The sequence below is a fragment of the Macrobrachium rosenbergii genome, chromosome 8 (genome assembly GCF_040412425.1).
Source record: "Macrobrachium rosenbergii isolate ZJJX-2024 chromosome 8, ASM4041242v1, whole genome shotgun sequence".
Classification (NCBI taxonomy): domain Eukaryota; kingdom Metazoa; phylum Arthropoda; class Malacostraca; order Decapoda; family Palaemonidae; genus Macrobrachium; species Macrobrachium rosenbergii.
This window is the reverse complement of record NC_089748.1, coordinates 47,694,650-47,718,007: the sequence shown is the minus strand read 5'-3', so window position 1 is coordinate 47,718,007 and position 23,358 is coordinate 47,694,650. Positions and strand designations below refer to the sequence as shown.

The 23,358-nt window shown below is 35.6% G+C and overlaps 1 protein-coding gene across 1 annotated transcript in view; it reads left to right on the top strand.

Annotated features, from left to right (window-relative positions):
* RhoGAPp190 (Rho GTPase-activating protein 190) overlaps window positions 1-23,358 on the top strand; it is a 218,402-nt gene that overhangs the window by 95,708 nt on the left and 99,336 nt on the right. Inside the window, 16 exon segments of the mRNA XM_067107727.1 lie at window positions 2,465-2,600; window positions 2,912-3,035; window positions 6,460-6,484; window positions 6,486-6,583; window positions 6,586-6,633; window positions 6,636-6,651; window positions 6,970-7,009; window positions 7,012-7,175; window positions 7,407-7,462; window positions 7,465-7,508; window positions 8,461-8,499; window positions 8,502-8,554; window positions 8,556-8,629; window positions 8,906-9,052; window positions 13,744-13,939; window positions 16,831-17,027. Coding sequence (XP_066963828.1) covers window positions 2,465-2,600; window positions 2,912-3,035; window positions 6,460-6,484; window positions 6,486-6,583; window positions 6,586-6,633; window positions 6,636-6,651; window positions 6,970-7,009; window positions 7,012-7,175; window positions 7,407-7,462; window positions 7,465-7,508; window positions 8,461-8,499; window positions 8,502-8,554; window positions 8,556-8,629; window positions 8,906-9,052; window positions 13,744-13,939; window positions 16,831-17,027 — 1,457 coding nt within the window.

Sequence of the window (23,358 nt, the reverse complement as noted above, 5' to 3'; positions counted from 1 at the left end):
ATATATATATATATATATATATATATATATATATATATATATTTGCCAGTCAATACTGTATGCATAGGAAGCAGATAGGTGCCTGTGATGCTGTGTTAGATTTGATGTGCCATTTGCAAGAGAACCTTGATAGGGGTTTTGAGTGTAGAGTAATTCATATAGATTTTAGTGCTGCTTTTGATTTAGTAAATAGCAAGGCACATAATAATTGTTGGTCCACTGTTATTTTAAGTGTATACAAGTGATATGGTTGTTGGCCTGGAAAACAATATTGTTCAGTATGCTGATGATGCAATACTTGTGGGTGTAGTAAAGTCTTCACTTACGAGAAATGAGGCTGCCCTTAGTCTCATTCGTGACATGGCGTGGATTAGTGAATGGTGTAGTCTGTGGGGTATAAGGCTGAACTCCAGTAAAACAAAAGCACTGTTGATTAGCAGATCTCGTATAGATTTTCCACCTCATCCTCCCCTCCAGGTGATGGGGTTCTGCTGAATGAGTCTGAACTCTGATTATTCTAGGTGTAACTTTTGACTCACATCTTACTTTTGAGAAACATATCTTACTCTTGAGAAACATCTAATGAAAGTGTTGGCAGATGATGCACGAAAGGTAGGTATTGAACGAAAGGCCTTATGTGTTTATTAGAGTCATATAATCAGTGCAACCGGTTTAGTTTGTCCTTCCTTTACTAGAACACTGTTCTCTGGTATGGACACCTGGTTCTATCCATCTGTTCCAACATATGAATCATTGAGATCGGAGTGCAGTGGAAAGTGTTTTATCTTGACTTTGGAGGTACTGTCTTGGACCGGTGCAGTGGCATCTTCAGGGGACCCTCTCCCGCTCAGTACTAGGGCTCTGGTAATAAGTGAAGTTAGGTAGTCATATATTTTTTCTGAAGTCTTTTGCAGTTATATAATGCAGTATAATTATTAAATTAAAATTAACGTAACACTGTCATTTTATTAAGGAACATTATCAAAACTTGCAATAAAATAATACCCAACTCAAGAGATATTTAGAGAATAAATACTAACAAGACACAGACAGCGATAAAATAATGATACACAAGTCAAGAGATATATATAGAGAATAAATACCAACAAGATATACAGACAGACAGACATTCATACAGTTGCGTGCAACTTAGATGCAACCAGTAAATGAAGTGAGAACATATTCTTGTTACTAAGATGATTTACACTGCATTATTATTAATAATGGTTTATTGTTGGGTATTGTTTTCTTGATGTGATTAATACCTGAAATATCTGAAAAGTTATGCTAGGATGGACTAGTGATGGCATATTTCTTGTTAAAAATAACATAAATGGTATATTTTATTTCAAAAGGATTTTCAGCACTTTATAACCCTTTAGTGACATATTTGTTTTGGTAACACTTCACATGGTCATTAGGTAATTTAGGGTAACCATATAACCCTTCAGCGATATATTTGTTTTGGTAACACTTCATATGGTCATTAGGTAGCTTAGGGTAACCATTATGAAATGAATTTGGTTAAAATCAGCTAGTCTTTTGAAAATGGATCAGGTTAATGCTGAAAGTCAGGAAATCCTGACAAAGCTGTCCTTCAATTTGGCTGGATAAGCTAAGTTTCACCATAATATAATATATAGAACTTAAGGATGTCATTTAACAGAAGTATTCAGGTTTCTGTTTTAGGGATATTTTACTGTCTTTTTTGGCAGTGCATAGATTAATATTTTTAACGATTGAAAAGATATTGGTTTAATAGTATTTTTGGGTGCATTGTTGCTAATATTTTGTAAAATAATATGGGAAATGTACAATATATGCAGTCACAAGGTATTTATATTAGCAAAATTATTCCACTATATTTTATAAAAGATTGAGTTGGTAACCTTAATTTTCCAGTTCTGCATACATGCAGTATTCATAGCTTGATGTATTATAAATCCAGTAAGAAATGATACATAAAATAGCTACAATTTTCTTTTAGTTTTGAATTGAAACAACATTCATTTTCACTTTTTGTTTGAGTGTCAGTTTTAACGGAGTATGTATTTTTGGAATTGTCTGTTGAGTAAGTCTAGTTGTAACATTGAATGTTATACAGTACAGAAAAAATATTCCTTTTGCCAACAACTATTCTGCATCTCTCTTGGAACAAAGTTCCTGTTGAGAATAGTTACAGCATATTTTGTCTTCATATCAGCACAGATCAGTGTTACATAGTTACTGCATATTTCATGTCTTGATATCAGCACAGATCAGTGTTCCTGGATGTAAGTGTGTGAGTTTTTGTCTGGTAAAAGTTGGGATTCAGATACGAAGGCATGACTGGCTACTTTGTTGCACATTATTGTACTAGAAGGATGTGCGTAAAATTATGTTGTTTCTTTTATTGTTTAAGTATTTCTAAGTTTTTAGCATATGTTGTTTTGCATTGCTCGTGTAACATGTGAATATCTTTCAGTTCAAGTAATAGTCGCCCAGGATCAGGTACATGGAGTGGTAAGAATTTAGATTATGGTGGACGCACAGATCCTCAGGTCAACTTGGTCTTATTAGGAAACCAAGGATTGGCGGACGATCTTCAAAATGTTGTCAGGGTAAGTGATTATAAGAAAAATTTTATGCACTTTTCTTTTGCTGTGGCTACTTGTGTTTTCTTACATTCTTGAAGATATATTGCAATGGATGCACTTGATATAAAAATTGTATTTCTACCATGCTGTGTGGCATATTGCTTTTTAATCTACATTTTGCTGTCCTTTCCAAGAGTTTTACTTCTGCTTTACCTGTTCAACTCTTCTGGCTAAGGCTTTAGTAAGTGTTCTGCTCTTTCTCCAAGGCCCTATGCTCTTGTTTTATCCTTTTCACATTGACCTCTTATTTAAAATGTGTGTCATTGGTTTTACAGTCTGTATGTGAAGATGATGAATTTGAATTAGAAAATCAAATCTTCACATTAGATTACCGCAGCATAGATGGAGACGTATCGTTACCCCAGAATTCTTTTAAGACTCCAGACTTTGTTCCTCACGGTGAGTATGTGAGCTATCTTATTAATTGCTAAAGCTATTGTCTTAAAATAAGATTTTTTTTTCTCACCTATCCATTACTTTTAGTTAGTCCTTTCATGTACCAGGAAATTATCTCAGGCAATTAAGTACGTCTTGAAAAGAAAGAAAAAATAGCAATCATTTACTGGCTCTGTTCAAGGTAGGCAGACTCTGAAGTCTCAAGCTCATAAAACTTTGACTTTTAACTTTGCTATTGATTCATGAGCTGCAAGAAATGAGTGGGTTGGAATGTTGGAACCTGATTTATAAATAGTGAATTTGGTTTAGTTTAAAAAAAATTATAGTGGATTTGCTTCACCACAAACCCATTTGCTTCATCACAAACCCATTGCCTGTAAGATCTGAGTGCAAGTGAAAGCTCCTTGGAATTGATCTTTAAGTACCAAGACCTGTTTATTTCAAAGACTTGAAGGGATTTGTGTTTTTGGAACAGAAACTCATACGTGCAGAAGTATTGTATTTGTGTACATATCAGGTGTGGTTTTTGTCCTGAAAAGATCAAGGAAAATCAGCCTATGCCATATATGGCAAAGATCTTTGTTAGATTTACTTTTATGGCTTATGAGCAGTGGGTTTCAATGACGTAGTGTTGGTAAACTGAACATAAAACATTTTTCCAGGTCACTTTAGTTATCAGTAAAAACTTGACAGTTCTCAAGAATTGTAATCTAAGCTAACATACTTATAGTATTAATTTTTTCATATGAAATATAGTGAAAATGATGAGTAAAAATTCTCTCTAGTGATGATGGCTCCTAGATCTGGCTTGATGACAACTTTCTGATTCCATCATAAATAGTTTATATTTGGCATCCGTGTTTTTATGACCAATATTCACGATCTTTCACTGATCTTAATTGAAAGGCTGTAACTGTTTCACAGCTGTTTCATGATAAGAACTTGTGCCTATTTTTGTGTCATCAGAAAACTTGCTTAACCTGCTAACCAACCCGAAGTCCATGTCATTCTTATTGGTAATGATTAATAGAGAACACTGCAGCCAACTCTGAGGCACAGCAATGTGATTGCCAATCAGGAGAGCTCTCACCGAAGGCAGTGCTTTTTTTCTGTTACTTAGCCAGTCTCATATCTCTTTTATGTAGCAACCTTTCAAATCCCTTCCGGAAATCGTACCTTATAAAAATAAAGCCTTACTAACTGCCATGTTATGATAAAGCTTTTCATACTTAGTAACTGAAGGTTTTGACTTCAGCCACACTCTCTTAGCTTACAGTCAGGGAATGATTTCACTCTTCCTCCATTTCATTTTTGTTGGCAAAACTATATGTTTATTCCCTTACTGTTGAGAGGAAGATCTATGTATGTAATACAGTAGTGATGTAAAATTATTTCCTTTTTCTGTTAATCTGTAAACACGGTCACTGATTTTCTCATTTCACAACCCGTGGCTCTATTTTAATGACTTATCTTTATTGTCCTCCTCCCTGAATGTGCTGTATGGTTTCCTACACAAACTTGTTCAGTTTTTCTACTTTTTTTCTTGAATTACTAGTCGTCTCCAGTAGAAGAAATAATAAATAAAAGCAAAATAAATAAAAATATGAATAAAAATAAAAAATAAATCAAGTTTCAATACTTTCTGGTACATTTTCAATACTAAATCTAGCTTTTTTTCTCCTTAGTTTCTCATAAATTTACTTCTTTAGTTTTCTTGCATCTAATTTCTTTTTCTTATAACATCCATATTTTGGCACACATTATATTCTCTTATACTAGCTTATCAACAATATCCCAGTGTAGCCCAAGCTGTCAGACGAACTGATTTCGTGCCAGACAGTCTCAGGCACTCCAACAGGAGCAAAAAGAATCCATCTTGGCTAATTGTTAACCCAAGAAAACAACAGTGAATGTGGAGCCAAGTAATCAGTAGTATCCACAACATGAGCATCAGTGTTGAGTAAAAAGACTCTTAATTTCATGGCACCTTAAAGCTAAACTAGTCATTTGGTTTAAGCAAAGGAGGAACTGTTGAGACTACACTAAAAAGTGCAGATTTAAGAATGGTACACCAAGCTAAACTAGTCATTTGGTTTAAGCAAAGGAGGAACTGTTGAGACTACACTAAAAAGAGCAGATTTAAGAGTAGGACACCATTCGTGTTTCTGAGTTGTACCAGAAATGGTTTCCTTTATATACATATTGTATTCAATTTCAGCTTAAGCATAAACAGAGTAGCCACTGTTCGATTTACAAAAATTATAAGCATCCAGATTCTTTTGATAAGCATTTCTAAATCATCATTAAACCCAGATTCTTTTGATAAGCATTTCTAAATCATCATTAAACCAGGCTTGTCTGCAAAACAATGTCAATAGGTAGGAAAGAATTTAACTCGTGTTAACACATATCTACTTTTATACAGTCTTGAAAAAGACATGCCAAGCACTTGGAAAATAAAATTCATTGCACTTGTAGTATAAGTGCTGTGTCGTTTTCTTCTATCATGTATGCTTATATATTCACCAGTGTGTATTAATTTGCTTACTGTAAGATTTTAGATAACCAAATCTTTTTTCTTGAACACTTGTACTTTTAAATATTTTGTGTATGAAATCATTGACAATACAGTATTGTATGTCTATTTCTGCCACATTGTACAGTGTGTACCATTTCATCTTTATGCAGTTAAAGATTAAAAGAGGAGTAAAAGATGCAATTTAAACATTTTGATGTTTACATTTCATTTTATTGGTGTAATAATAACAGCAGCAACTGAATAATGAAAGAATATGAAAGATTCATTTTGTAATGTTGAATGAAAGCAAGAATTAAAAAAAATTTTTGTTGGAGGTAAAGTAGCCAGTTGTTGCACAGTAACCCGAGTGTACTGTACTTAGTAACCTAACGCTGTCAGGTGTAGACCTCCCAAATTTTTTTTCTTTCATTTTTGTTTTTATCAAGAGTTGCATATAGTCATAAGTAAAGATGAGACTATATATTTCCACAATTGAATGATTAGTTCATAAAGTATGTACTTACCATTTAAATAATGGAAAAGTTTGGATCATAGTTAACAGTCAAAACTTCATAATCCCTCAAAATTTATGAAAATTATTTGAAAATTATAATTTTTGCTTAATATGATTTCTATGATTGTACATTAGTGCTTTAGGATGAGATGGGTTCATCATAATAATGAAATAATTATTTGAACAGTATTTTTGCAGTGGTTGTTATCTTAAATATTTTTGCAGTGGCTATTATCACGTTGTTTAACCAAACCTGTAGTTTTAGAGTTGTAGAGGCCATTTAGTTTGAGGTATAGGGATTAATGTTTCAAATATTTTAGTCGCTGGTAAATATTTTAAGTGGAACGAACATACTGAGTATGTAATGTTTAATGAATTTTATTTTGTATTTGCAGGTGTTATTTGTGCATATAGTAATGACATCATTAGAGTATGTTAGAGAATCTTTAGAAAAATCCATACTAACCCAATTTAGAAAGAGAGAATCCACCCCAACGCCCAATCACCGCGTCCCATTTGCTCTGGACCTGATTTAGACCATAATGCTGCACAACAGTTACATGACGAAGGGCAAATCTGGCTGACAGGTAGGATGCTTTTCAAAGCTGGTGCTTGTGTTATTAAGTTAAGACAGTGCTTTGCTTGTGCACCTTAGCTGTTCAGGTTTTGCCAAATTAACAGCTCAATGTAAAGCGTGCATATTTTTTTATTTTGTGGAAATTTTGTGTACACTACATGTACAGGTACTATGATATGCCTTCGTGCTGTTTTATTAGTTTGAAAATGATCTTTTTGTTTTATGCTTGTCATGTATGCTAGAGATGTCATGTTGCATCTAAAAGTATCACAGTAGAGTATGAAATATATAAACACACAAGCTAATCCTAATGTTATCCTAAACACAGTCCCCCTGGCAGCTTGCAGTGCAGCCTTCTGGATGTCGGGTATTGAGTGTGGGTGGTCGCGAGGCACGTGGAGTTGATGCTAATCTTGTGACAAAGGCTTTGAGGTCACTCATCACAGAAGCATTCAACATCGGAAATCTGTCTCTTAACATCTATAGTTGCGTCAGTACCGCATGAGACTCTCAGCCAGATATAAGGTAGGTGTTGTATAAATGCTTGTCTTTTGTGATTTTTAGGTTTCTAATGTTTGAAAAATTAACTTCTCAAAAGGATTTTTTATATATACTGTACTAATGCCAAACTCTTGTGTTGGTCTGTAGGCACAGCATTATGAAGTTTAATGATTCTGTACCTTGAATATAATAAATTGGTGTACTTTATTTTAATTAATGCATTTAATGCTTGTACATCCTAAAATCTTCCATTTCAGAATAATCATGTATATTATGTGGAATCCATTATTCAGTGGAAAATGTACTTGGTCCTTTACTTAGTCGCAGTTGTGTGTGGTGACAGGAGAACAATCCATCTCCTACAAACATTTCTAGGTGAGTTCCTAATTATAGTTTGTATCATCTGTGATATGGTAACAAATAGCTAATAGCCCAGCCTCTGCAGTGATTATATACTGTGGCATGTTTGCCAGAGATATTCTTCTTGCAAAACTGGCAGGTTTACTTAAGTATGTATTCTTAAGGTATCCTTTTCACTGGGGACAGCTCTATACTCATTACACCACTAAATTCCATATTTGCTCAACTATGCTGGGGACTGGATATATTCAGCTTGTTATTTATTGTCTTCACATCTTTCTCATGTAGTACCTTTTCACATTTTGCATAATCAAATGCAGTTCTTTTATGCTTTATTTGAAGCATTAAGTATAGAAGCATTGGTCTTTATATTTCTTTAGACTCTCTGCAGCACTGGTTGTTCTCTGCCAGTCAAGCATGATGAAAGTTTATACACTGTTAATTTATATTTTCAGGTGTGGAGTAGCTGAACCTTGCAGCCCTGAATAGGTAGAATATGGACTTGCTCTTCTACTAGTGACAGCCTGGATACAGTTGAAGAGCTACATTGATTCATAAGGTGCTTCATTGTAGGGCATAAGTGTGCTGAGATAAGTAGTTTAGAGGTATTCTTTGTAGTCTGAGGGCTATCTGAAATATATGGGTGCAGGAGGAAGTTTCAGTCAGAAAGAGAACAGTAACTATCTTGGTGATTGTTCAGAAAGGGAAGGTTGTCTTTGGTTTCTTCATGCCTTTCCCTATTCTGTGATTGTTCAGAAGGAAAGTTGTCTCTGGTTCTTCATCTCCTGCATTATAAATGATTGGATTGCATCATATCTTGAGATATTAACTGGTGGTTATTTTGAAAATGCAAAAAGATCTCTTTTATGCATATTATACATGAGAAATTTGTTTTTCAGAATAATAGAGTGTTAACAGATAAATCTTCTTGCAGAACTCATGATAAACTTAATCCAATGCATTTCTAGATGACTGCAAACGTCGTGTGGAGGTTATCCCGTATCATCTTACCATGGTGCCAATGCCTTTCGAGAAGACTTGGTGCATGGGTTCTATTAGTGTACTCCAAGCTTAGGCTTCTTTGGCCACACTCAGGGCTTTTTCTGCTAACATTCCCAATCTTCCTATACACAGGTAAGAGCATTCAGTTTATTATGGGAAAACTGTGCATCAAGAAATGTTGACTTTATTTTTGTAATCTAAGAATTTTAGAAATCATTATTTCATTAGGCATGGAGTACCTCATTCAGTGGTAAGGAAAAATTCAACCATAAATAAAGAAATAATATTGACTTTAAATTTGCACTCTGCAAGAACTTAGAAGATATTGTTTCTTTAAGTATAGTGCATGCATGAAAATAAACTCCTGTGGACACCATATATATGCTATATTGTCTCTTTTTTTCAGATTTTGGCAGTAACTCAAACTAAGTAGTGCTTCTGCATTTTTGGTTCTGACATCTCTCAGCAACTTATAACTGAAGGTATTGCCATTGCAGACAGACTGCAAGCGCATTTCATGACCTCCACTGCCACCTGCCAGCAAAAATGTAAGTTTTATATGTACATTTTATCTCTCATAGCATATTCATTATTGATGCAGTGAACCAGTACAATAATAATGTATTTAACACTGGGGATTTGTATTTTTATAATAGCCTGATATTTATGGATATGAAAAGAGTAACAAAAACTACATGATAAGCAAAAGTGTAAGTTCAGCCATATTGTATGGGTATGTATATGCACATGATGAAGCAAATTCAGTAAAAAAAGACATTATATAAATACATCCCCTGGCTAAATTGGAACTTACACTTACTGGATAATGTGTTTACAAAAGTTTCATCGTGCATTTGGGGTTACTGGTGAGGCATTAACGTAGTCTCTTTAGGTATTGAAGTATATAAACAATATATAACATTCGGTTATACTAAGCTGCAGCATCAGTCCTCGAATTCTAATGCCATCAGGGATATTATGCAAGTTTATCCTTGAGACTCAGTGATGAAGTCATCTGCAAAATAATAAAACCCCAAACATTTTGAAATCAGTTAGTGTTGTACGAGTCTATGGGCAATACTCTGTTGATTTAACTCCTCTCCACAAAAATGTGACTGTTCATATTCTTCTTCTTCTTTATCTTCAGCTTTTCCCATCTTTATATGGGGGTCGCTGTTTTATTATTAGTCTTCTCTCATCTTCTACTTGATCATGCAGTTGTTACCTCACTCACGTTCTTCTCCATGTCCTCAGCATTGTGCTTCTCTCCATCTCATTCTTGGTCTACCTCTCCTCCTTGTTCCAGGCACTTTATATTCATGGTTCTTTTACAACACAGAACTCCTCTCTTCTCATAACATGTCTCAAACCATTTGTAATCGTCTCTGTTGCAGTTTCTTTGATATTTCTGCCAACTTTTCCACGTCCCTCTTGAAGTCATTCCCTTATCCTGTCTCTTCTTGTCCTCCGCACATCCAGCTGCCCAGCATTCTCATTTCTCCACTTCCATCTTTCTCTCTTGTGCTTTCTTCAGGGGCCATGTTTCACAACATATACATCAACTTAGGTCTGACAGTGCTCTTGTACATTTTCCCTTCATCTTTACATTAAATCTTTTGTCACATAACACACCTGATGTTTCCTCCATTGCACCAAGCTGATTGTATTCTGTGATTCACTTCCTCTCCCATCCCTCCACAATCAGTGACACGACCCTGTACTTACAAGGATGTAGCTCTTTTTTACTGCCTGCTCTAAGTTGATGCTTCCTCTTGGTCTCTCCATTCATCCACATATATTCCGTTTTGCTCTGCTTATCTTTAGGCCTCTGTCCTCCAAAGCACTTCCTCACAACTCCAATTTCCTGTCTGCTTCTTCCTTACTGGTGGTCACTAGCACTATGTCATCTGCAAAGAGTACACTCCAAGGCACCTGATCTTTCACTCCAGACACTCTGCATCCATTACCATATCAAAATATAGGGACTCATGGCAGAACCTTGGTGAAGTCCCACTTTCACCTCAAACTTGTCTGTTGTTCCCACTGAGCTTCTTACTCTGTGTTTGTTGCTTCTCTATACATATCATTTACAATCCTCACATATTTTCTGAGACACCTTTTCCCTCATGTACCTCACACTTCTTGCTAGGCACTCGATCCATATGCTTTCTCAAGATCTATAAATACAAAGATGTAATTCCTTTCCTTTTTCTCTATATTTTCCATTTACCCATCGTGAATTACAAAGATGGCATCTATTTTGTCCCTTTTCTGCTGGCATGAACCCAAAACTGTTCGTCACTTATAGATGTTTCCAGCCCTTAGCCTTGCCTCTATTATTCTTTCATAGATTTTCATGGTATGTGCATCAGCTTTATGCCCCGATAGTTGGCACAATCTTGGATGTCCTTTTCTTTGTAAATGGGGACTAGCAGGCTGTTTCTCCAGGCGTCAGGGATCTTCTCTGCTGGTAGATCTTACAGAACAAGTCCCACAAGATGTCAATTCCCTCCTCTCTAAGCACCTCCACACCTCAACTGGTGTTCCATCTGGTCCCACTGCTTTACCTTTCTTTCATTTTACTTAGTGCCCTTCTCACTTCTCTCAAACTAATCCTGGAACTTCTCTTTCATTTGCTACTCCATCCTCAATGATATTCCTGGGATTTTTCTTCATTTAGAAGATTTTCAAAATACTCTCCATCTATTTTTAATTTCCTCCTCTTTTATTAGAACCTTACCATTTCCATCTTTAATTTAGTTTAATGTGTGTGAGTCTTTTGTTGCTTTGTCTCTAGCTTTGGCTATCCTGTGGATGTTTCTGGCCCTCCGGTGTGTCAACATTCTCATACAAATCATTAAAGCAGCAGCCTTGGCTCCTGGCAACTTGTTGTTTTGCAACTTTCTTTGCTTCTTTTTGATTTTGCTAATTTTTTCCGTTTGTGTTTATCATAGTTCTTTTGGGATTCTTGCTTTTTCTTGATCTTGTCTTGTGTGTCTTTATTCCACCACCAGCTTTCTTTATCTTTTTGGGGACCTTTGCCTGATGTTTACCTAAAATTTCCTCCCCATACCTTAGGATCACATTGCTGTTAAACTCCCACCAATCATTTATCATCTTCCAACTTTATTTCTCTCAGAACATTCTCCTTAAACCTAGATCTCAACTCCACATTTTCTGCCTTTTCTAGCTCCCACCATTTGATCTTAGGGTTACTTTTCCTCTTTCCTTTGTCCCTTTTCGAATTGAAAGGTCCGCAACCACCAGCTTATATTTGTTGGCCAACATTCTCTCCCATATATCACTTTGCAATCCTTTACTTCCCAAAGGTGTTGTCTCCTACAGAGCCAGAAAATCAATTTGACTCTCTCTTACCACTCTATATGTCATATAATCTTTCTTCTACATAAAGAATGTATTAATTAGTGCCATATCAAATGCCACTACAAAGTCTATGGTGCATTCAGCTTCCCGTTCCTATCCCCATTCCTAGTCCTCCATGGATTCTTGAAATCACTCTTCTATCTGTACCTATGTCCCATTCAAGTCTCCACCCTGTTCTTTCTCTTCCCTCTGAGATTGATGTGGTAATATCATCCAACTCCCACAAACATTAACTTCCTCTCCTCATCACATCAGCTTGTGGGCATAAGCGCTATATCATTTAGGACTTCTTCTGATAACATTGTTAACCTTCATTATCCGACTACCACTTCTTTTGACTTCTACCACTTTTCCCTTCAGTTCCTGTTTGTGTGCCTCCTCCACTTCTACCATTCGTCTGCTCCACTGTACAGGAGCTTACATCCTCCTCCTTTCCAGCCTTATTCCCTCTCCATCTTGTTTTCTTGCACACAAGATGTCAACTCTCCTCATATTCATCATCTCTGCCACCTCTCTACTCTATGTCATACTACCCCATTTAGTGTCCCAATTCTAATCATGGACTTGCTTCTTCAGCCACAATGTTACTTTGTGTGCCCCTATTTATCGGAGGGAGGTCAGGCGAGGCCCTCTGGTGTCCTTCAACGAGTCGCCTGGCATTCTCTGAATCTGGATTAATTAACCATGGTTCTGGCATTTAGGTTTTTACAGTGGATGCCCTTCCTGTCACTAACCTCTCTATTTACGAGACTTAGGACGGCACCAAGTTAGGCAGCTTACCCCCCAGTGGCTAGATTATGACTGTTTCTGCTTATCAATTATAAACCAGGTCCAAGAAAATCCATAGGTTTTGCCTTTTCCTTATTTTTTTTCATATATTTTTTATGTACAATAATAGACAGATATCAGTAATATGTATTAATGGATGAAATATATTGTAATTGTTTGGTGTACTCAGAAAAGAAAGAAACTAATACAATAAAAAATATAATAAACATTTGATTGAAGTCCTTACTTATGATTTCATTTATATGTCCATGCTTGTGTACTTGCATATGCTTCTTTGGTTATAAGTTGCAATTGAATATGCAGAGGTTTACGTAAAAGGTATGTGAATATGACAGTTTAAGGCTTTTAAGCATAAGAAAAGGATATCTGTAGCTAGATAAGAGTCCTTGCACAGACAGCAAAAAATTCGTTAGGGTTTGTTAAAGCAGTGTCAGGCAAGCATAGGCTTAATTGGTAGGGATCGTTATTGAAGAGCTAGCTAAAAAAAAAAATCTTTAAAATGTTGTGATTTATGTAGAATGTTAATGAAAAAGGCTTTAGTAGGGTAGCGTAAAGCAAACTCCCAGACACAGTCGTAGGCCACTCTGAATTCAAGAATAATGCTGATTTTCTCTTAGGTTAATGTTGAGTTCTTTGAAACTTGATTATGTCAGTAATTGAGGAGCAGGTTTACATTCTATTTTTGACATGTAAAATGACAGATGGGGCTAGTGCTGTGTGTGTATTTTAACTGATGATAGACAAAGGTAGGCAAAAATATTAATAAAATCAAACCTAACAAAGAAAATGTGTTAGGAGAGTAACAAAAATTTTGTATACCAAGTCTAAATGTGTAATACACCCAATGTCATATGTATTATGTGTGGTGTGTTATCTGATAAGCTAAGTTAACACAGTCACTAACTTTATAAAAATGTTTTATTATTTGCTCAAGCATTAGTAATACATAAACTGTAATTGTGTGCTTACCTTAATAAAAAAAAGTTATCCTAACATTAAAATGTTTACTTAATTTAATAAGGACCGGATAGTTTGTTGCTAATTAAATTTTTCCTTTCATCAACAGCTGCATTTTATACCCCCTTCTTCAAAGAGGTGTGGGACAAGAAGCCTGAAATAGAGCAGGCATTTAACATGGAAGATCCGTCAGGGTTGGATGATTCTGGAGAGGGGACTTTGGAACGCCCACCTCATTACCACCGAAGCATAACACTACCAACTCCAAGACGAAGCCTTCCCCCAAGATCCCAGTCAGCAGAAGGGTAAGAGCAATTTTTAGCCTAGGCAAATATTTAATTTGTACCCACAACTGCTGTTCAAATTTATGATTCCGTTGTAAATAGAACATTATATTATTAACAGAATTGCTGACATTACACATTACATAAAACTGTGAAGGACAAAAAATATTGGTGGCATCCCCTCTGTAATCTAGTTCTAGGCTCCATGAAAAAAATTCCCCTTTTAATTTTGAAGTTCCTTGGCATTCCATTTAAAAAGTGAAATTACAATGCTTAAAAATTTACCATTTGGAATTCATTAGTACTGAGACAAGAACAGTAGTAGTGAGCATTGGAGGAAAAGAGCACACAAGACCTTACAGTCACCTGAAAGTCATGGGCAAGTAAGTAGAAATTTGTAATCTTTAATTATACCTTAGAACAGTGAGCAGGGGCAGTTTCCATATTATCATTTGATAATACAAACATATAAATCATAGCCTTAAACCATGTAGAATGTATTTAAGTACATGAGGCAAAGCGTTTTAAAGAAAATTACACCATCATGTTTAGCCAACTCCTGGATCCTTGCAGATACACTACTAAAATTCATTCTTCTGTAAACCTTGATAGTGTGTAGATGTGCTGCCAGCCTCTCCAGGATCTACCAAGCTGACTGATGTTGTGGGGGCAAGGAATACTGCATTCAATGTCTCTTTTTTTCCAATAACTGAAGATTTATAATGTACCTGTATACTGAAGAAATTATCTGTATCTAATTAGGGATCCAGAAAAGATCTTTCTGGCATCTTCACCCATTGGAATCTGGATTTGAGGGCCACTAGGACATTTTGGATCTGGCAAGGCATTTTGGTTAGTCTGTTTCAAGGACCAATGTGAAGCCTCCTAGATGGTTTTGATGACTCTGGCATGGCCGCCCTAATCACTCCTTGAATCTTCTTGACTGTATTTGACCATGAAATCTGTTTTCAATCTAGCTGGTCTTGTCAGAGCTTGTTGGTGAGATTATTGCCTTAGCAGAAAATGTAACCTACTGAAAGAATTCATCATCTATTGGCTCTCCTTTACCCCTGATTTTGTTGAATGAACGCAATCCCAAAGTGCTTGAGACTTAACAGTCCCTCCTTTTACTAGCCCAGTTTTACCTACTAAATCTGTGGTGGGGAACTTTGTCTATTTTAGATGGTTATACATCCTCTGCAACTAACTGGAGAATTCCACTCTTTCTTCAAGACTTTTCCACTCAGATCATTGGAAGAAATGAATTGTAATGAACACAATCTTTTTAGCTTTATTAGGTGAATATAAGAGCCACCTCTGGTGTGTTAGACAATTTATTGGAATTGAGAGTGAAATATTATGAGGTGCTTAATCTCTCATTGTATATATTTTAAACAATTTTGAGCTTACTGACATTTTATGAGAAAGAGCTTGGGTATGCCACTCAGAATAATTTACATTTATTTGAGAGATATCATTCATAAACATTTGGATGCATTCTCTATTTGGGGTTTGTCATATTAGGTCATTTGTTACCAATCATCAATCAGATCAATCTAACTCATGGATTTTAATTTGTGGCAGTCTTGTGATGCATGGCTGTCCTGGGTATCATACTCTACCCCTCATGTTGGTAGTTAGTGCTTCAGTATGTGTTCATCTTACCGTTTTATTGCCATGTCAAAAGTTCTTCTTTGGTGGGGTGGGTGGGCTCTCGGCTTCAGCACGCTGTTATTAGCGTTCGACTCTCAAACCACCAATGAAGATTTAAATTTATTTCTGGTGATAGAAATTCATCTCTCCTCATAATGTAGTTGGATTCACAATAAGTTGTAGGTCCCGTTGCTGGGTAACCAGCTGGTTCTCCAGCCACGTAAAATATATCTAATCCTTCGGGCCAGCCCTAGGAGGCTGTTAATCAGCTAGCTCAGTGGTCTAGATTAAACTAGGTATAACTTGTACCATGTCAAAATTTTGAGAGGATTGACTCATCACCTTTTAATCATCTTCCCTATACATACGATTAATAAGCTGCAGCAGTTGGATTGCGGCTATATTGTCCTGTACCAAATTGGCTGTTCAAACAGTATTTGGTTATTGGACTTGTTGTGAAGTATTTTTTACACAAAATATGCATTGTACAGTGAGTGAGTTCCCTCTTCCAATACATGCCCTCTGGCTTTTGATCTGTCACACACAAAATGAGAGTAGTGTATTGTGGACAGCATCAGGGCAGTTGCAGTAAGGACATTCCAGTCTTCTTGACCAGTACATGATTACAGGCAGTCCTTGCTTATCAGCGGTGTCAGTTAACAGTGTTTCAGTGTCACGATGTTTGGCTAATGACGTCGTTAACCAGATTTTTGGCAATGGTAAGTGATTTTCGGCGTTGATAAGCAGTTTATCGGCAGCGATAAGTGGTTAACGGTGCCGATAAGTGGTTTATTGGTGCTTATGACATCATAAATGCTATTTATTACCATAATTATCAGCGATTTTCAGTTATTGGTAGTTTTCGGTTATCGACTCTCGACCAGTAATGGAACCCCCTTGTTAACCAGGGGCTGGCTGTAATGTGGCTTGTACTAAAAATGTTTTTTGTAATACAATCTCCTATTGCACTGTGCACAAAAATATCTGTTGAACATGAGAGGAAACTGTATTATTTATCTGCAACTATATTAAGATTTATATAATTTTTTACAGTAAACTATGTCCAATTTTGGAATTTGGCTGCTTTCTGCATTCCAAAAATAAAAGTTTACATATTTTTACATAATAATGAATGTTGTGCTGTGCTAAACATCACACTGCTCTTAGGATTTAGTGTTTAACTTTTTGTTTTCTTCTGTGTATTTGATTCCTTTTCACTGGGAAATGAAACATAAGGAGAAATTTTTCTTTCTTTCCAGAAGCAGTTCAGAAATATATGAAACGGTGCCAACAGATGGTTCTTTAGGTGATGACCTAGATGAGCCACTCTCACCTGTCTTCCCAGATGATCAGCAGCTAACTCCTTCTGATGACTCGGACATATATTCACACATAGATGAAGAAGAGCAACTAGTGAAGCCTTCTCAGCTGAAGAAGCAGCACAGATTTCAGCAAGGTTAGTATTTTACATTGTAAATGTTGTGTTGTTAGTTGATCATTAATTACCAGAAACTGTTCATAAGGGATTGGCTGCTGTTACTCTGGAATGTTTCTTTTGGCAGCTGCTCTGTTTTGACTAACTATTTTGACTTGAATCATACTTGTACTGAAACAGTGCTTGCAAGTTATGGAAGAAATGCTGAATAGTGAATTCTGTTCTAAGGTTCAGCACTCTTCATAAGGCTATTAACAAATTGCTTTATTTTTGGTACTGAGTAGGGAGGTTTGTACTCTTGTTAACAAGCTAGTGAGCATTCAGTGTATCTTTGTGGATATTTTGGTAATTTTGTTTTTATAAATTAGATGTCATGTACTATAATTTTGAATGCAATGGTTTTTTATCTTGCAGTTTTTAGATCAAGGAATTTTGTATTTCATGGTCAGTATATTAGAGTTATTTTAGGCATTTTTATATTCTTAATCACCTCTGTAGATGAAATGAGATGGAGCATTTTTGAGGTGAAAGTATGGGGCTGGTTTATTCCCATTAGTGTCATTTTCTTGTAATGTTTAAAGAAAGTTTGAAACATATTTGAGGTGAAGTGGTTTTGAAGCTTTTCTAACCACTTTAAAAAAAATCAAACTCCTCAATAATTTTCTAGTATCAAATAGTAGGAAAAGACTGTAAATGTTGATTTTTATGAAGTGGTTCTTTTCAAGATACCTCTTGCATTGATGTCATCTCTGTATTGTAGTGTTTGCAGATTCTCAAATAGGCACACTGCTACAGGTGTCTTGGGCTTGCATGTGTTAAAAATTCACTTTCATACAGAAAAATTTTTTTTATTTGGCTTTGCCTTTTAATATGCATGACATGACTTATCATGTTCATTATATTACATTAGGATGCATTACATTGGTGTATTCTTGTTTCTGGTGATCTTTTACGTTCTGTATTTTGGACAAGTAGGTATAAGAAATATTTAGTTGGTTGATAATGTTATGAAGCTGATGAAATCGTGTCTGAGAATGTTCTTTTAGGGCACCACACTATTATTGCAAGATGAACTTGAAGGTTATTGAGTATGTTAGTCTTGGTGAACTGAGCATGTTTGGATTTCTTAGTCTGTTTGACAATGAGACCAACTTTGGTTTTGAATGCTCTTCATTTGCTCAGCATTTTGAAGGATGCCTTGGCTTTTTTTTTTGGTAATATTAATTGTTCCCCAGTCTTTATTATTGTGACTTGGGTGGTGGGATTGCACTTAGATAGTCTCAGCTAAGTGGCCTCATCAGTTGTAGATAGGTACTGTTAGAAGAATATGAGTTGGTTGTGACTGAGAAGCAGATATGATTACTTGTGCATTTGACATTCACAATGAAGACATGATTATGTCATATTTAAAGGCTGAGGGTAGTTTGTCAGTTGGTGAATTTTACTTTTCATGTTGTTGATCATGAAAAGTTATCCTAAAATTAAGATGTAACAATGTCTTAGGAGGATGATAAAAAAAAAATATGAATTAATTATGAAGGCACAGACTGCTAAATTATCAGAAATCTTAGTACAATGATTTGTGGTTATTTTATGCAATAAAAATTCTACACTACATAACTTTTCCCAGTTAGGAGTACTGCGGTGAATTAATATATGTCCATGGATTTTGCATGTATAGTGTGTGCTTGTCTGCAAGCATAACCATTATCATCTTGATTGCTGTGTATACAGTATTGAATTTAGTTTTTGAATAGTTTGTTAAACAAAAGGGTAAAGAAAACAGACACATATTTATGACACTTCGTAACAAATCAAAGTTATAGGAACCTGATGATGTTTCAAACAAATACAGTATAGAATTTATAAGAAGTTTAAGCTGAAGAAAGATGGGAAATCATTTAACTACCAAATTTTGCAAGAACTAGCGCAGAAATATGTTTGACAAGCAATAGAATATAAACTATATTAAAGAGCCTGTAGTTAGCAACTATCTTAACTGGAGGGATTCTTGGTAGTTGTTTTTGTGTATATAGGACATGGCCTTGGCTGCATCATATAAAAATCAGCAGTAAAATCCCTAATCTGGTGAGGCTGATTTATCCAAGGAAAAGGTGGTGGTATTAATACAGCCAAAGCTATTCCTTACTGCAGGAAGAACAGGTTTTTTTTTTTAATAGAAACTTGGAGTTTTTCAAAAAATCTGTCAGCTTTAAATGAGATTGTGAAACATATTGGTTGTTTTATAAAGTAAGTTTTCCATTCAAAACCGTCAAACATTTTGAAGCCTATGTTTGTCTTCCTAATGTTCCCAAGTTCACCCTTATGTTTGTCAGACAGAAGGTAATCTTCTTGCCATCTAGAATCTCAGGCAAGTCTTAGTCAAAAATCTAACTTGGTTTTACTTATGTCAGGCAGTGAGATTTACCGTACACAGTGGGAGACTAAGTTCTTTATGACCACCATTTTCCTTTGCCTTGCAGACAGGAACAGTTTGAAAGGGTTTCCCTAGAAGTCTGTTCCTCCATATGTAAAACCTGAGAGCCCTCATTAGGCAGAGCAAAGAGATCATATTCATTTTGGTAATGGAAGCAAAGAAGGAAATGGCAAAGGGTTCTTTGGAATGGTCATGGCTACTAGTTATTTGGGTCTTTGTTAAGTGAGGCTTAGTAAAGAAAAACCCATATTGAGATCATGAAGTTATTCCATTTGTCCTGGTAAGAGTTACTTGTTGAATTTCTGCAAAACCTTGCAGTGGGTGCAACCTCTCTCTGTTAAGAAATCACTTATCACTGAGGCCTTTGTAGAAACTTCCAGGCATGAAAACAGGGTGTCTGGGTTGTTCTGTCAAGTAATTTGACTGTCTACCACCATGGACAGCATGGAGGTGCAGAAATGCTACACTACCTGCTTGATGAGGCTGCACATGGGGAGTGGGTATATTTTTTGAGTTCTTCTCAAGGACTTAATATCTCTCTGTCCAAAAGCCTGCTGGGTCCAGCTGAGCTTAAACAATAATAGCCAAACCAGAGATGATGAAGCAAGTTATTAATGGTAAGAAGGTAAGTCAAAAGATTGCATAGTAAGTAAAGTTAATAGCACCAAAAATCATCTCAAGAAAAATAAGGCAAAGCAAAGCTAACTACAGTGCATATATTCCTCACTGTAGTGTGGTATGGTGAATAAAAATGGAAAATGTGGTAAGCGTAAATGCTAACTAATAACTAGTAAACATCAGTTAGTCAGATAGCTGTACTATGTAACTCACAAACCCTTCACAAAAAATCATAATTAATAGTGAAGGGTGAAAGTAAAAAAAAAAAATTAAAAATCACAGACTGGAATGAAGCAAATACTGCAAACGAGCTTATTTCTTAGGATGACCAAAAACTTTTGTTATTTGCTCATTATGAAGACAGTAGTAGCTATTGGTTAGTACTTCCTAGAGGAAGAATTCCAGGCATAGGGGAAATGAGGTTATTGACGGCAAAATACCTAAGGTTTCAGATGGCACATGTAGAGTGAGATTACTTTCTTCTGCCTGACAGACGTAACTGGTGAACTTGGGAACATTTGCAATCCAAACATAGTTAAGTGTGAAATTAATGGAGTTGTGATTAAACAAACGTAATCATTATGAAGAAAAGCTTCACTTCATCAATGTGATTTTCGTTTTATATATTCGTAAACAAGTTTGGTTAGGCTTGAATATACCTCATGTGACCATTGCAAATGGTATAGCTGAATAAGTTAGGTAGAGACTAGTAAGTGTTTTAAATTTTTAGTGTTACTTTCCTAATCTTTGGTTGCCATTGGATAAGTGGCCCTTCTAGATAGGAGGAATTGGAATAGATGAGGCTCTGTGCTGTAATTAGAGAAATTGTCCCTTGCATAGCTCGCTATGGACAGTACTTTGCAGTATTCCTGCTGAATTGTTTGTGTCTACCTTTTGTATGCCTTGTTTGGTCTCATCCTATACAGCTGTCTTAATTTCCTTAACTTTTCCTTACTCTAGTGTTCATGGAAACTTGAGAACAAGCCCTTTGGGCAAGCTACATGAGTGTTAAGATATGTGACTTATGGTTTTGTTAAACTATTTCAAAATACTGTACAGTAAATTCCTTTTTATGTATATGCTTCAGGAATTAGCATGTTTTAAATAGCTAGAAAATGTAGGTAACACAACTATCTTATTGCCATATTTGTTTTGCTTTTCATCCAAGTAATTTAGTTTCGCTTTAAAAGACTTAACGCAGGATTGTCACTATGTATCCAAGTTGCATATATTTCAAGCATTAAGGCACTGAATGGCTGAAAATGCCCAAGTGCTTGGCTTGACAGCCAGAATTTCATAAAAATCAAATTGAGTATTAAGCAATGAGCCACATTCCTTGAGGGGAAGATACAGCAAAGTCATTTCCCCTGATTGATATGTGATAAGTGAAGATCATGGGTTTTGTTGGCAAATTTATTCGGAAAGTATTTGCTGAAAATTGCAAAACTACAGCAAATCCTTAATTTACTGAAATAATTCAGCTACAACATTATTTGCTCAATTGAGCTTTTTTTTTTATTAAGACAAGAAACCAATACCTTTTTTGATATTTTACTCTATTTATGAGGCATTAGTGTTTACATTTTGTATTAGCATTTTTCAGTGTGTATAAGAGGCTTATTACACACACACATATGTAATGCATAGAAGGGAATAGGTCAGAGAAAAATTCAAGTGGTAAGATAATCATATTTATTAGACAAAAATTTAGAACATTACTGCAAATAACTTGCTTTATGTTCTGAGTCTTTGTTCAGTAAATGTAATTACCTTAGCATTCTCATTTTTGTCTCATCTATTCCTTCTAATTTTGTATTTCTTATCTGTGTGTTTGTTATTCACTTCTGTTTTATATGATGAACACAACATAATGACAAGTTCACCCATTTGTTAGTTTTTGTTTTGCACATACACATATGACATACATATAATGTCATTTCAACTTGTGGCAATTTATGTTAAAAATAATCAGGAAAATTGAAATTGTCATACATTAGTTTATGCAAGTGTATGGAGTTCAGCAACAAATGTTACAATGCTGAAAAAACTGCTATAGCATATACTGTACAAAAATATTAGAATATATAAATTGATATACAGGCAGTCCCCTGTTATTCGCGGGCTTGGTTATTGGCAATCCTTTTTTTCGGTGCTTTTCTAGCGATGAAAATCAGCAATTTTTTGCACCGATATGCGCTAATTTCTGTTTATTGGTGTCAGTACATACCTAACGGGGGCTGCTGATTTTCGGTTCTCGGCAATTTTTTGCTTATTGTCGCAGTACCACAATATAATGTACCGTATGAAATTACATAAAAGCTTAAAAACCTTAAAAAGAGTCTTATTTATATTTGACGTTCAGCTTTATACCATTCATATGTAGGTCCAGCAGTCAGCCATAAAAATACAAAACCTAATAGAAAACTACCAAATAACATAAAAAGATATATGAATTAAAATACTTGTACAGCAATATGGTATACACAGAATATAACTATTAACAAGTTTAAAAATATAAAAAAAATTAGTCTTAGTACATGGCATTTGGTTGTCATAGTTCAAGCATCCAGCTGCTTTGCAGCGCTAGTACTTGGCAGAAAATTCAAAGGTGTGCTTGTGTGCGCGTTATTTGCAGTGCCTTCTTTACGTTGAATTTATCCCATCCTTCCAAAGAAAGTTCCTAGTAATAGTGCATCTAAGTTTCATGACTTTCCATTGGAGTATAAGGTGGCTATGATAAAGCACTATGAAGATGGTGAAAAGATTGCCACAATAGCTCGTTTTCTTGGCTTGAGTTATACAGTGGTATCATCACTTGTTGAAGAACAAAGTCACCAACAAGAAAAGAAGCACCATCTGTGAAGAAATGAAACAGTTTCTTTTTCTTTGGATTAAATGTCTAACTCATCAGTGTCTAATGAGTTAGCTGTTGATTCCAGAGAAAGCATTATCCTTGTTTGCACACCTCAAAGTAGTTTTCCCGTAAGAAAGAGACTGAATTACAGGCAAATTCAGGATAGTGTATATAGTTCAGGCAGCGACGCAATCTTCACAACATGAGGATCCACGGCAAAAGTGTATTGGTCAGTGAGTTAGCAGCTTTCAAATTCCTTGCAGTAATGGCAGTAATTATGACGAAGGAGTTTCTTTTCCAGAACAAATATTTAATGTTCACGAGATTGGTCTTTACTGGAAAAAAGTGCCAGACTGTTCATGTATATCTAAGGAGGCTTTGCCAGCTGTCAAGGTCGCAAAAACTGTTTGAACTGTTTGTTGGGAGGCAGTTATGCAGGTGAC